Source organism: Solanum lycopersicum, chromosome 7 (genome assembly GCF_036512215.1).
Source record: "Solanum lycopersicum chromosome 7, SLM_r2.1".
NCBI lineage: Eukaryota > Viridiplantae > Streptophyta > Magnoliopsida > Solanales > Solanaceae > Solanum > Solanum lycopersicum.
This window is the reverse complement of record NC_090806.1, coordinates 9,220,653-9,235,657: the sequence shown is the minus strand read 5'-3', so window position 1 is coordinate 9,235,657 and position 15,005 is coordinate 9,220,653. Positions and strand designations below refer to the sequence as shown.

Here is a 15,005-nt window from a genome sequence, read left to right as displayed (position 1 = left end):
TCAGTCTTTGTTTCTGGTAAAGTTGACTACGCACTGTAGTATCAATTAATGCTAAGTTACTGAATAACGCTGTGTACCTTCTATTTGCTTGATATTCAACTATAGAATTCACTATCTGCAGGAAACAGCAAACACTGGAGCAGAGGCATCCTACAGTGATGCCCAGAGTTGTGTAGTTGCCGAGGAACTTTCAGATAGCTTTGTACGTTGGGTAAACTATGGAGAGACCCTGTGTCATTGAGCTGTTGAAATATTGTACTTTATATCTTTCCAGTGAGTCGTGTTGGTAAATGGTGGCGCCTTCAGCTCATTCTACTACTGGAGAAGTGAGTTCTATGGTAAATGGCTCATGTTTGGAGAAGTGTCGCGTGGGAATCCTAGGATGAAACGCAACATCTGTTTTATCAGCATTCTTTTTACAATATTACCCGGCTAAGAAAACCATCTAGACCTGCATTTATATGATTGTGAATCTAGTCGGATACCATTAGTACATAGTCAACAGTGATAAGATTCTTTCTGGAACTCTTTTTCACAGATTGTAGGTTCCAATGTTGTAAATAGACAGGTTTGACTTGCTAGCATTTCCATTCTGACTTAATTTTAGGTCAATTTTTCATTTCAAACACATACTTGTATTGGAAGTAACATCTATAATTGTGCAATAAGTTGTTGAAACAAATTTGCTACTTGTATTGGCAATTAACAATCATCAGTGAAGGGGCACTTGGCTTCGAGTCTTGATAAAGATGCTAAAATCATCTAGCTGATGGATTTTCGATTGTAACGACGAAAAGCGTAATTATACTAAGCTAGCTGCCTCACCTAATTGGTGAGTTAATATCTTAGGTGGTCACTCAACTATGTACTCTTCTCTCAGAAAGTCATTTAACTTTCAATTTTCACTCAAAAGTCACTTTAACTATGCACTCTTTCTCAGAAAGTCACTCAACTTAGAATTTTAATTTAAAAATCATTCAATTCACTTTTTTCCTCAAAAATTCGCTCAATCTAATCAATTGGTTTTTTTAATTAAAATTTATTGATATTAATTGTTTATATAACAACCTAAATTTTTTAAAAAATAAAAAATATATTTCAATTAGTGATCCACCCACCTAATCCGACCCATTAAAAAATATAATATGATTCATTTTATTTTGTCTTTCATCCTTGATAATTCCCTCTCTTTCTCCTCTTATGTTGTTGGCTTAATCGGCTCTAAACCCTCCCACCGGATAAAGAAATGGAATTTCAAGTACAAGTAGTCGTCTACACTTAAAAGCTTTCTTGTCTTCACTGATCAACATTTAGTTTGGCCTAAGATTTTCTAAGTCCGATGCATCACTTACATTTTTTTCTCATTCTCCGTTGTTGGTGCCTCTCCAAAAAGAAAGTTGAATGGAGAATGAAAAAGAAAAATGTAAAGAATAAATAGAGCGAATAATTTAGGATGAAAGGCGAAATAAAATGGATCATATTATATTTTTAAATGGGTCGGATGAAGTGGGTGTATAACTAAAAAGAAATTGTGTTGTAATATAAACACAATTGGTAAATTTTAGTTAAAAAAACAATTAAACAGATTGAGTGACTTTTGATGAAAGAGTGGATAATTGAGTAACTTTTGAGTTAAACTTCAAAGTTGAGTGACTTTCTAAGAAAGAAGTGCACAATTGAGTGAATTTATGAGAGAAGAGTGCGTAGTTGAGTGACCGTCTGAGATATTAACAATACAATTCTCACAAGGACAAACAAACAAAACACATCTTCATAAGTTAAAAGAGGTTAATGTGTAAATAATAGTTGAAAGAAAAGGACTCAACACTTCTCTTAATATCAACTAACTCCACCCTATTGAGTACTATTCACAGTTTTTTAATCTGCATCATTTGGGTCAAAGTCGTGACAAAAATTGCTTCTAGGATTTTTATGACAGTGAACTTACTCAATTGACTTGAAGTTTTGTTTTGTAAGCACTTAGGTGTGTTGTCCATCAGATATAAGTTAAAATTTTTTGTCTATGAGACAGGATAATTTAAGATAGTAAACCTACTTAATTAATTACAAGTTTTACCTTATAAGCAAAAGGGAAAACTTAGATATGTCCAAGATATTTTTAATATAGTGGACCTGTTCAATTGACCATAAACTTGGTCTTATAAGCAAAAGTAAAAACTTATGCCTAGGCAACCATAAATTCCTCCTAGCAAAATTTTGAAGTTGTAATCATTTAAAAAAAAAAATTAGGATATAATGTCATCCCTTAAAAGCCTTAATTTTCAAAGAAGGTAGGAAGTTTGGTCTTCATCACCTAATATTCTTTCTTTAAGCATATGTCCGTTCATTGGTGCAAAAACTTGAGGAGTCGCAAGCGGGCGAGTTATATTGAAACGGGCTAGTTATATTGGAATGAGTTAGGTAAAAATAATAAAATTTTCTACCCATCCATATTGATATAGATCTCTTTAAGAAAGAAAAAATGAGTAGTGTAGTGTAGTGTACGACAAATTAATTTAATTGGGTATCCATCCATATTTTATGATCGATAATATATTGGGAAAATAACTTGTGCGTCTACTTTTTAAAAAATAATTACCATATATGTCAGTATTATTTTTTTAACGATAAATGTCAATTTAATTGAATATTCAACTTCATATTTTTTTCTCTCGCGCCCAAAATTTTTTCACGCCCGCAATTGCAATTTTTTTCTCTCGCGCGATTGTAATTTTTTTCCGGCGACTTCAATTTTCTCTCGCCATTGCAATTTAAAGGTTAGTGTTGAGTAAGCTCTGTTAGTTTAGGTTACTTGCACTGCAATCTGCAATTTTTGTTGGTTTCCTTTGCACTTAACTGATCCTTTAATGTGAGCTTGCAATTGTGGTCTTAAAAGTTTAATTTCTTCTTTTTGTGTGGATTTATGTTGAGATTTCGTTTGATTTACGTTTACGTTATTTGTGTGCCTTTTTGTTTGATTATTTATGTTGAGATTTCGTTTGATTCAAATTCCTGTGAGTGTCTGGTATTCAGTTTTCTTCTCTAATAAGTATGATCTCTTGTTAGCATCTATGTAATACAACTCTAATTCAGGTTTAATTCACTTGTTAGCATTTGTGTAATACAACTTCAATTCAGTTTTAGTTCACTTGTTAGCATTTGTGTAATACAGCTTTAATTCATGTTTAATTCACTTGTTAGTATTTGTGTAATACAACTTCAATTCAGTTTTAGTTCACTTGTTAGCATCCGTGTAATACAGCTTTAATTCCGATTTAATTCATTTGTTAGCATCTGTGTAATACAACTTTAATTCAAGTTTAATTCACTTGTTAGCATCTGTGTAATACAACTTCAATTCGGTTTTAGTTCACTTGCTAGCATCTGTGTAATACAATTTTAATTCAAGTTTAATTCACTTGTTAGCATCTGTGTAATACAACTTCAATTCAGTTTTAGTTCACTTGCTAGCATCTGTGCAATACAACTTCAATTCAGGTTTAATTCACTTGTTAGCATTTGTGTAATACAGTTTTAATTCATGTTTAATTCACTTGTTAGCATTTGTGTAATACAACTTCAATTCACTTTTAGTTCACTTGTTAGCATCCGTGTAATACAACTTTAATTACGGTTTAATTCACTTGTTAACATCTGTATGATACAACTTTAATTCAAGTTTAATTCACTTGTTATCATCTGTGTAATACAACTTCAATTCAATTTTAATTCACTTGTTAGCATCTGTGCAATACAACTTCAATTCAGTTTTAATTCACTTGTTAGCATTTGTGTAATACAACTTCAATTCAGTTTTAGTTCACTTGTTAGCATCCGTGTAATACAGCTTTAATTCAGGTTTAATTCACTTGTTAGCATTTGTGTAATACAGTTTAATTCACTTGTTAGCATCTGTGTAATACATCTTCAATTCAGTTTTAGTTCACTTGTTAGCATTTGTGTAATACAACTTTGATTAATGTGTAATTCACTTGTTAGCATCTGTGTAATACAACTTTAATTAATGTGTAATTCACTTGTTAGCATCTGTGTAATACAACTTCAATTCAGTTTTAGTTCACTTGTTAGCATCTGTGTAGTACAACTTTATTCCGGTTTAATTCACTTGTTAGCATCTGTATAATACAACTTTAATTAATGTGTAATTCACTTGTTAGCATCTGTGTAATTCAACTTCAATTCAGGTTTAGTTCACTTGTTAGCATCTGTGTAATACAACTTTAATTCAGGTTTAATTCACTTGTTAGCATATGTGTAATTCAACTTCAATTCAGTTTTAGTTCGCTTGTTAGCATCTGTGTAATACAACTTTTTTCATGTTTGATTCACTTGTTAGCATTTGTGTAATTCAATTTCTGACTTATTTATATGCAAGCCATGATCACAATAGATACAGATTTAATTCACCTGTTAGAGACCTCCGGGAAGGCCAAAAAATAAAAGACATACTCAACTGAGAGAAGAGGGATTCAAGAAGGCAAAAATTACATGCAACAATTGTGGACAACATGATCACAACAGGAAGGCTTGCAAAAATATCAGGCCTTATGATCAAGAATAAAAAAATAATTTATTTTAGTAGTTTGTTTTAGAAGCTCATTGACTCTACGAATTTGGATCATGTTCGGTTATATGGTTTATATTTTTAGTTCCGCAATCTCGTATTATTCAGTTTAATAGAATGCTTTCTTAGTTGTGCAATCTCATGTTATTCAGTTTACTGGAATGTTTCTATGTGTATAGTTACATTTTATATGATATATAGATGAAATGATATAGTTTACTGGAATAACCCAGTTGAGCTTGAGGCTTGGAAATGTCTTGATGAGTATTTGTCAGGTAGGGGAATTTGGGTGATGCTTGGTATGTTTTTGGTTTGTTAGTATTTGTGTAATATAGCTTTAATTCAAAGTTTAATTCACTTGTTAATATTTGTGTAATACAACTTTAGCTTAGGTTTAATTCCCTTGTTAGCATTTGTATAAATACAACTTTAATTCAGGTTTAATTCACTTGTTACCATTTGTGTAATATAGATTTAATTCAAGTTTAATTCAGGTTTAGTTAACTTGTGGAAATTTTAAGGTTAGTGTTGAGTATGCTCTGTTCACTTGAAAATCCTGAAACAATTACCATGACAACATCAATAAGGACACAAAGAAGGAACAACTTCAAATAGAAGACTTACATATAAACAACACAGTTAGATATATAATATCAAGACTTACAAAATAGACCAATACAGTTTTTCATAGCCATAGTAACTACAAATTGTTTTACATTATATAGTTTTCATAGTCATATTAACTAATATAAATATATTTCTTTATCTAACTGGTCTTTCGTCTTCACTTTGAAGGTCACTCGCTTGCTTCCTTCTTGCATATTCCCATAATATAGCTCCAAATTTCTTTCGGAGAATGTCTGCCTTTACTTGTTGATTTAGAATATGTTGGCCATTACTTACAAACTCCGCAAATGCAGCAACGAAAACTCCACAATCCCTACAAAATTCAATATAAAATTATTATCAAAAAATAAATTTAATACAAAAAAAAATACATATTTGACTTAAGCTCATGCCTCACAGAATCAGACAACTTTTTGCAGACATCTAAACCCCACGGATATGAATTAAATTTTCCACTTTCCACATGGTGAAAAGGAAAAATTACATAAACAAAGACCTTTTATTTTATAATTACCAATTTTAAGTATACTTTTTATTTATTACCATTTTTGTCAACTTTTAGCTATATTAACTTAAAAACAATTTTAGAACCCATTTATTCCTTTTTTTATACAATTTTTAAACAAAGTAAAATGTATTCGGTCAAGTCATATCCTCTCTCGCTCTTTGCTTTTTCTTTCTCCTTCTCCTCGTCTCGTCTGTTCAAAAAATTAGGGTTTTTGTTTTTTTTTCTATTTTTCTACACGAATTTTAATGGAAGAAGGTCTTAGAAGAAGTCCTCGTCTAGTGAGGGGTATTGATACTTCGAGTCCGAAAGTTTATCGAAGAAGTCGAAAGAAGTTTCAAGTTTCGTCTTCTACTTCTATGGATGAAGTTTCAAGTTTTAGTTTGGAAATCTCACAAATATCGGGGGAAGTGAACAATGAGGAACAAAACAAGAAGCAAAAGAAAGGTAAAAAACGAGTTAAAGAGGTTAAAACAATGAAGAAATCGAAAAAATATGTGTTACTTTGGAATCTACATCGAAGAAACTCGTTGACAGTGATGATGATTTTGAGGATTTACCTCCTCAATTTCAGTCAAAAAGTTTGAAAAATAAAGATGGATTGGAGAAGAAAAAGGCGGTGAATGATGGAAAAACACGAAATCGTTTTCCCAAAAGTGTCATTCTACCAAAGAGTAGATATCCGATATGTGCTAGTACTTCTTAGTTATTTGTTGTTTAGCAATGGTAGTATGTTGATTGCTGCTTGTTTTTTAGATGTAGTATGTGAAATTCAACTTTAATTCATCTTTAATTCTTCAACTTTAATTCACCTTTTATTCAAGATTATTCTTCAACACGTTGTATGTGAAATTCATCTTCATTCATCTTTAGTATGTAGTAACACATTATTAATTCATGTTTAATGCTTATGCAGGATCGTAAATTCTGGAAACATCGTGATGTTGTTTATATTTCGAGTAGGTGGTCATGTTACACTAATCATAGTGTCATTGAACAAATCAAACTATCTTTATTTGATAAACGACTTGAGTTGTTTAGGAATACATGTTTTTGGTACTTTCTTGACCTTCCAAAATCAGCACACAACTACAACTTATTCATTGTCTTATAAATAGAGAGTTAAACACATACTGGATGATGTGTTTGCTATTGAAATAAATAACAAAAAATTATTTTTTGATCTTAGAGAATTTGGGATAGTTACGGGCTTAAATTGTGTTAGTGATGGCACTTCTATCAATGTTCCCAATTCTAGATGTAGTTTGATGAGTAGTTATTTTTCGGAAAAAATCACAGTTCCAAAGAGTCATCTACGTGCACTGTTTTTAGCTAAAAAATTCATAGATGATGACTCAGCTGTTTCATTGGCTGTTCTATACTTTATTAATGGTTTTTTATTTTCATATGAGGACAACCAATACCAAATTAGCAATAGAGATTTTTACCAGGGAAAATAACTTGTGTGTCTACTTTTTAAAAAATAATTACCATATTTGTCAGTATTATTTTTTCAATTAAATTGACATTTATCGTTAAAAAAATGATACTGACAAATATGATAATTATTTTTTAAAAAGTAGACACACAAGTTATTTTCCCTGGTAAAAATCTCTATTGCTAATTTGGTATTCGTTGTCCTCATATGAAAATAAAAAATCATTAATGAAGTATAGAACATCTAATAAAACAGCTGAGTCATCATCTATGAATATTTTAGCTAAAAACAGTGCACGTAGATGACTCTTTGGAACTGTGATTTTTTCCGAAAAATAACTACTCATCAAACTACATCTAGAATTGGGAACATTGATAGAAGTGTCATCACTAACACAATTTAAGCCCGTAACTATCCCAAATTCTCTAAGATCAAAAAATAATTTTTTGTTATTTATTTCAATAGCAAACACATCATCCAGTGTGTGTTTAACTCTCTATTTATAAGACAATGAATAAGTTGTAGTTGTGTGCTGATTTTGGAAGGTCAAGAAAGTACCAAAAACATGTATTCCTAAACTACTCAAGTTGTTTATCAGATAAAGATAGTTTGATTTGTTCAATGACACTATGATTAGTGTAACATGACCACCTACTCGAAATATAAACAACATCAGGATGTTTCTAGAATTTACGATCCTGCATAAGCATTAAACATGAATTAATAATGTGTTACTACATATTAAAGATGAATGAAGATGAATTTCACATACAATGTGTTGAAGAATAATCTTGAATAAAAGGTGAATTAAAGTTGAATTAAAGTTGAATTAAAGATGAATTAAAGTTGAATTTCACATACTACATCTAAAAAACAAGCAGCAATCAACATACAACCATTGCTAAACAACAAATAACTAAGAAGTACTAGCACATACCGGATATCTACTCTTTGGTAGAATGACACTTTTGGGTAAACGATTTCGTGTTTTTCCATCATTCACCGCCTTTTTCTTCTCCAATCCATCTTTATTTTTCAAACTTTTTGACTGAAATTGAGGAGGTAAATCCTCAAAATCATCATCACTGTCAACGAGTTTCTTCGATGTAGATGCCAAAGTAACACATATTTTTTTCGATTTTTTCATTGTTTTAACCTCTTTAACTCGTTTTTTACCTTTCTTTTGCTTCTTGTTTTGTTCCTCATTGTTCTTCTCCTCATTGTTCACTTCCCCCGATATTTGTGAGATTTCCAAACTAAAACTTGAAACTTCATCCATAGAAGTAGAAGACGAAACTTGAAGCTTCTTTCGACTTCTTCGATAAACTTTCGGATTCGAAATATCAAATATCCCTCACTAGACGCGGACTTATTCTAAGACCTTCTTCCATTAAAATTCGTGCAAAGAAATGGAGAAAAGAAAACAAAAACCCTAATTTTTTGAACAGACGAGACGAGTAGAAGGAGAAAGAAAAAGAAAAGAGCGAGAGAGGATATGACTTGACCGAATATGTTTTATTTTGTTTAAAAATTGTATAAAAAAGGAATAAATGGGTTCTAAAATTGTTTTTAAGTTAATATAGCTAAAAGTTGACAAAAATGGTAATAAATAAAAAGTATACTTAAAATTGGTAATTATAAAATAAAAGGTCTTTGTTTATGTAATTATTGATAACTTTTAAAATGATGAAATGTCCAACCCGTTTTTAAATGGGTTGGGTCAGACAACTTTAACCGTTTTGTGAACATCCTTATTTTCCTTTTTTTTCACCAGCCTTCTCCCAAGAAAATACTCCACACAATAGGGAGTTGGCTATATTTGTTATGGGAGGATTGTTAAATGTATCTGTGACATAGCTTGAGCCTTGAGCTATGAAACAATGGTAGAAAGTAGAATAAATGGCCACATGAGGGGATAATACTTAGCTGACCATTTAGAAAAGATCAGCTGTCTAGCATAAGGCTAGTTAAAACCACATGCAATTTCCAAGTCACTCTCCTGTTTTTTGGTTGGCCAAAAAATGTAAACCAATATGCAAATGAAACCTGAGATTAGTTAAATAGCACCACTCAGCCAAGGGAAGATTAAGACACCAGTTCATGTTGACTGTTTTGAGTAATAACACACGGTTTTGTTTAGTATATGTCCATCTAATTGGGGATTGAACGCTGAAAAAGTGACTCTCTGTGATGCAAATGGCTCCTGCAAGTGTTTAAACAAGTCTGCCACAAAAGAAGCAGATTAATAGCAATGAAATGGTCAATCTATCTACAATCACCAACTTACTAGTTCTTCCGCTATCAATAAAATCTCAAACTGATTTACGAATAGCTATTAAACTGAGCACTTACTCATATAAGTGTTAGTATCATACCTTTAGTAGAGAAGAATTGAAACTCTATTGTAGGTGTTCTTCATTTCGGAATGGCCTCCACCTAGATAATCATGCCATAGATGAATACATCTTGCCTGGGTTGGTGATCACTTTTCAACCACTAATCTATTATACCTGCTTCACTGTTGGTTAATGAATGTTATACCTTTCAACCCCTTTTCCAGCTCTTTCTCGATAATTGCTGAATACAATCTTTGTATTACTCGTAATCATAACTAATTGTATAATTTGACCTCCGAGCTCCAATGCCATATCAACTATCACTACCTGTGAAACATACAAATATGGAAAATGGAAAAAATCCCATATACATTCGCTGCTGCCATTAGCCTAAACATGCTTAAAACTCAACACTGCTACTCGGCCTAACTTCTCTTGACCAAAAAGATACTGGGCAGAAATGGTGTTCGATGATGGAGAGAGGAATAGGAGAATAAGAGGAAAAGGGTCGTAGTGGCCATATGAAGAGAGGAGGAAAATGAAGATGAAGCTAACAGGCAAAAGCGGGTGGAAACTTTTGCAGATTAATCCCCCCACCCCCACCCCCCTGCCTGCCATGCCTAGAGCCCTAGACACAAAGAACCAGCCACAGGAGATAAAAAGAATTGAATGTGTAGAGAAGTAAAAGTAGGAAGCTTATAGATCATTGAAAGATACTTATATGCAAGTTGGTCATGTGCTACATCACATTATGAAATCTCCAAACATTCTCCAAGACCTGCAAATATTCATCATCGCATTTCTGGGACGAGAAACTCATAATAATGTGTAAGAAGAGAATGCATCTCTGTAACAATCAAGATAACCGCATCAACAAGTGATTCTACAACAATCATTGACTAAAACAAGGCACAACACATTGTCCATTGAATTAAGTTTGAGTAGTATGCCAAGGGTTTAGCTTCTTATAAGATCTATTACAAGCATGACAAAGTTTTACTATAACACCAGGCTGTCATCTAATATGGATGCATAAGAAGTTTTCTTTTGATAAAGCTGCATATAAGTTGTTAAAACTGCAAAAGATATAAGAAGAAACCTCTGAAAATATGGCACCAGATTAGAAGTTGGGTAGAAACCCGTAATCATTAAAACTGAGCGCTAGGATAACCTCCCTTGAAGGAAAAAGGCAATAAAAAGTACACAGAACTACTTCATCAAAAAAAAAAAAATACACTGAACTACTTAAATATTAATAAATGGAGTAACAAGATAAAAGAAACTGATATAACCAGAACAAAACTACACTTGCAAAGCTTGTGTATCATTGGCGATATTATTCGCTTACTTCCAACTTGAATCGGAATATGAACTCCAAGTCTACTACATAAACCAGCAGTGAAACGTTTTTCTAATACATGAGGAAAGGGTATCATAACATTATCAAGTAACAACACTTCGACAAAGGGTATGAGAAACATTACCAAGTATACCAACTTGGGCAAAAAGCAAAATGAAAAACTATTAGAAAAAAGACCATGGCCGTTTACCAGCCACCTCCACCTCTTCTGTCTTGCATCTCTGCTTGCCTCTCCTCTTTCAGTTTCTCCACAATTTTAAGAATATCTCGGTTATAGAAACGATCACGCACATACTTCCTTTCTTCAGCTTGTATCTCCTTGATAGCACTTGGATATGGATTAGGAGGTGGTTTCTTCCCCTGAAGTCGAGCAATCTGCTTCAATCGAGAATATGCCTTCTTTTTCGCTTTCTTTTCTACACGATATTCCATCTATAGCAACAAAACCACAAAGTTCTTAAAAGAGAGATCATATAAGAAGATTAATCCTCAATAATTTTAAATCAAGAAAGACGAGATACATACATCAGCAACAGCCACAGCTTCCTCTTCACTGACCCCCTGCTCCTTTAACTCAAGCACTCGCCACCCGTAAATTCGGGCAGGAGGAGGGTCAAATCCAGAAATTCTGTTAAAATTATAAAGAACATAATAATAAAGCCTCAATCCACAAAAACATTGAGAAATTTAAATTCCAATAGGAAAATAATGATAAAACACTGATTAATTCTAGAATGCACAATAGATGATGTGCTGAGACCTTAAATTTATTTTCAATTGCCAATATAGTATTAATCATGTTATGTAATTGCCTGCGTTTTTCACACTTCTTTCCCCGACATGTTGCGCATTATCCTTTTAAAATTAAAGTCTATGCAATCAAGCTGTTAAGTCTTTAAACTAAAGGATCAAAATACAACACGGCCTACACCTCAAGGATAGTTTACTAATAATGCTACTGTTAGACGATAATGAAGTCAAACAATACATACTAAGAATCATTAACAGGTTAAAAGGCCATACTTAATAGCATCCTCGTGTTTCGACTCTGGGTACTTCTGGAAGAACTTCTTGATGTAGACATCCTCAGGCAAACTGATGGGTACCAATTTGTTCTCGGCACGAGGAAATGTAGCAGGTGGAGCCCTAGAAATCAAAAATTCAAAGCAGCAACCAGCATTACAGGCATATTTTCATCTCGCAAACATACAAACTCTAAATTTATACATAAATGTATCATGTCAACATAGTATAGTTCAAGACTAGGTTTTTGAACAAATAAAGAGATAACTGAATGAAGAAAAGAAAAGGAGATACTAACTGCTCCATTGCTTTGAGCCATACAGGTTCAGCTTTGGCTAAACCTTTGACAAGCCTTCTAGTTCTACTTAGCAAATCACCTTTCATGAACGACATGGTACTACAGATCCAAAAATACTGCAAACCCAAAAAGAAAAAAAAAATCGTGAATATCGTCGGAACTGATGAAATTGAATATTAAATTTGATCGGAAAGAAAGCTAATTACCTCACCTTTGATTAGATCGGAAAAAATGGTGCCAAACCGGCCGACGTCGGAACGGCCGGAGGGAAGTTGGGTTCAGGGATGGTTTTGTGGGCTTACTGGGAAAAAAAAAGGTAAATTAGCCACTTTTAACACAAGACATAAATTATCATTTCAATTTGTTTGTATTTTTGAAATAAAAAGAAAATTCTTTTTTCCTGATTTGATAATCTTTGATGTTAATATAATATCTCATATGATATTTTTATGAGTAAAAAGTAATTAGCAAAAATCATATATATTTTTAAAACTAGTCCTCCCTTCGAGCACCAGTGAACTACCTTGGTAAGCTTATTTATGAGTATTCAATTATTTTATTTTTTTTTAGAGAAAAGACTCAAATATGTTATTAAACTTTCAGAAAATATTTATTTATGTTATTTGTTAAAATTTTTGTTAAAGAAATGGCTCATTCATGTCATTATTTTTTTAACAATACTTTTGCAAAATCATTTTTGACACATGACCAATTATAATTCGGTAACGTCATCAATTTTTTAATTAAATTAAAAAAAATAATTCAATTTTTATTAAGAATTTGATTTTTTAATTTTAAAAAATTGATGACGTAGCCAAGTATAATTCGGCCACGTCATCGATTTAAAAAAAAATTAATTCAATATTTTTTCAGAATTATAATTTTTTTATTTAAAAAATTGATGAAGTAGCCGAATTACAATTGGTCACGTGTCAAAAATAATTTTGCAAAAGCACTGTTAAAATATAATGGCATGAATGAGCCTTTTCTTGAACGGTAATAGCATAGATGAACCAAACTTTTAACGGATGACATAAATGAGCCTTTTCTGAAAGTTTAATGACATATTTGAGTATTTTCCCTTTGTTTTAAGTGAGTACACCGAATAGTCAAGAATATTTATCCATAAAAGAATTGTAATAAATTTATAATTCTATAATCACTACTAAAAAACAGCGAATAACGGACCTACAAATTTTGTTGGCTTTAGGGGTTGTTACTCGTTAAGTAGGGTGTAAAAGAATAATGTAAAATAAAGTGTATTGGTAATGTTTGCATTAGTAATGCTTCGTATTACTTATGCAAAGATCGTTTCTTATGCATTGTTTGGTTTGGTGTAATAAATATCGTATGCATTGCATAAATTTTTTAAAATATTTATTTACAAAGATACCCTCCCACAAAGGTGGAAAAGATATAAATAGGATTTTGCGGGATAATAACCATACCAAACAACTTTTTAACTCTAATTAGTTTTAAAAATTAATTCCAACAACTAAATCACATCATTTTAAATAATGAGTCAAACTAGCTAGGGGTTAATTAAACTTTATTTAACATATATCAACAACTAAACAACATTAACTATAAGTACTTTTGAATTAATTCCAACAACAAAATTCAACAACTAATAGAATCAACTAGTGTTGGTACTTGTGCTTATCAAAAACAGTATTCCAAAGTTAAAGTTTAGTATCAACACTAGATGAATACAAATCAATTTTGCAAAAAAATTAATTTTGTCATCAATAGGAAAAACTAGTGTTGGTACTTATGCTTCAAAAATACATTATTTGTAAAATTATAGTTTATTGTCAACACTAGATAGACACAAATTGATCTTGGAGGAAAATTAATTTTGTCATCAATAGGATCTACTAGTGTTGGGTACCTATGTTTAACAAACACATTATTCCAAAATTAAAGCTTAATGCCAACACTAGATAGACAAAAATCGATCTTGCAAGAAATTCAATTTTTTCATCAATAGGATCAACTAGCGTTGGTACTTATGCCTGACAAACACATTATTCCTAAATTAAAGCTTAGTATCAACACTAGATGGATACAAATACATTATCACCTAATTTAAAGCTAAGCCAACCCTCGATGGACACAACAAATTATCACAAAATTAAAGCTACTTATCAATACTAGATGGACACAAACACATTATAGAAAATAACTGTACTTGAACTTTAGAAATTCAAACACATTATAGCTAACTAATATTGTCTTATTGATTAAAGGTCTTTTTTTATGGAACATGCTAAAATTAGTTTCTAAGCCTCGTCAACAGAGTTTTCTGATGAGCTTTCTTTCAGGAGGCTTGATTTCGGAAAATGGCCTGATGGAAGAAGATTTGAAGGCTGGTGAATCAAGCAATCAGACCCAGGTTAAAGAATAAAGAAAATGAGCCAAAATGTTGTGTGCTCGAGGACGTAAGAAATGGACAGGAGCGACTGAATGTTTTTGTTTCTGCCTTGTTGACTTGAATGGTTATCCAATAGGACATTACTATTTATTTATACCTAAGCTCCACTTGTTAATTCAGAGGTTTCTTGTTTGCTTTATCCAGTGGTGTGTTGATATATTTTTCAAATAAAGAAGGTTTTTACGTAAAAATAAATACTGAAGAGTCCTTGCTAACTTCCATACAACTGATTCTTGTTTAATAAGACTGATGAATGTCACAAATTACTTGGAAATCAGTATGTTTTGCTGTTTCCATACAAAGATTATTGGAATGAACTTTATGTTAAATTTGACAAGATTCAAAAATGGATTAATGAGAAGATATGGTAGTTAGGAGGATAATTCTTCATTGGTAGAA

General features: G+C 31.8%; 2 protein-coding genes and 1 long non-coding RNA gene across 4 annotated transcripts in view; 1 reads left to right on the top strand and 2 right to left on the bottom strand.

Moving 5' to 3' along the window:
• LOC101259347 (phosphoinositide phosphatase SAC3-like) overlaps window positions 1-682 on the top strand; it is a 38,276-nt gene extending 37,594 nt beyond the window's left edge. The window contains exon 16 of the mRNA XM_004242848.5: window positions 122-682. Coding sequence (XP_004242896.1) covers window positions 122-241 — 120 coding nt within the window. The 3' untranslated portion in view covers window positions 242-682. The remainder of the gene's footprint in view (window positions 1-121) is intronic.
• A 4,503-nt stretch (window positions 683-5,185) lies between these two features.
• Window positions 5,186-9,668, bottom strand: LOC138337153 (uncharacterized). The gene is made up of 3 exons (XR_011210581.1): window positions 9,531-9,668; window positions 9,202-9,378; window positions 5,186-5,525 (listed from the first exon to the last, which is right to left on the bottom strand). It is a non-coding gene; the product is annotated as an uncharacterized lncRNA (long non-coding RNA).
• A 1,088-nt stretch (window positions 9,669-10,756) lies between these two features.
• LOC101258871 (uncharacterized) lies at window positions 10,757-12,687 on the bottom strand. 2 transcript variants are annotated; one of them, XM_010325081.4, is made up of 5 exons: window positions 12,379-12,687; window positions 12,173-12,288; window positions 11,875-11,997; window positions 11,377-11,479; window positions 10,757-11,283 (listed from the first exon to the last, which is right to left on the bottom strand). In XM_010325081.4, exons 2-5 carry the CDS (start codon window positions 12,265-12,267, stop codon window positions 11,038-11,040), a joined length of 567 nt encoding a protein of 188 aa, XP_010323383.1. In that variant the 5' UTR covers window positions 12,268-12,288; window positions 12,379-12,687; the 3' UTR covers window positions 10,757-11,037. The 2 variants fall into 2 exon arrangements, with proteins under 2 accessions (XP_010323383.1, XP_004242894.1); XM_004242846.5 differs by having other exon boundaries at window positions 12,384-12,687.
• Window positions 12,688-15,005: the final 2,318 nt, after the last annotated feature.

What these genes read in the sequence shown, in the direction of transcription:
- LOC101258871 (XM_010325081.4), bottom strand. Translation starts at nt 12,267, where the DNA reads ATGTCGTTCATGAAAGGTGATTTGCTAAGTAGAACTAGAAGGCTTGTC. An exon ending in TGGCTCAAAGCAATGGAGCA is followed by an intron (nt 11,998 to 12,172) that starts GTTAGTATCTCC and finishes TTTGATTTCTAG; the next exon opens with GGCTCCACCTGCTACATTTC. An exon ending in AAACACGAGGATGCTATTAA is followed by an intron (nt 11,480 to 11,874) that starts GTATGGCCTTTT and finishes TAATTTTAACAG; the next exon opens with AATTTCTGGATTTGACCCTC.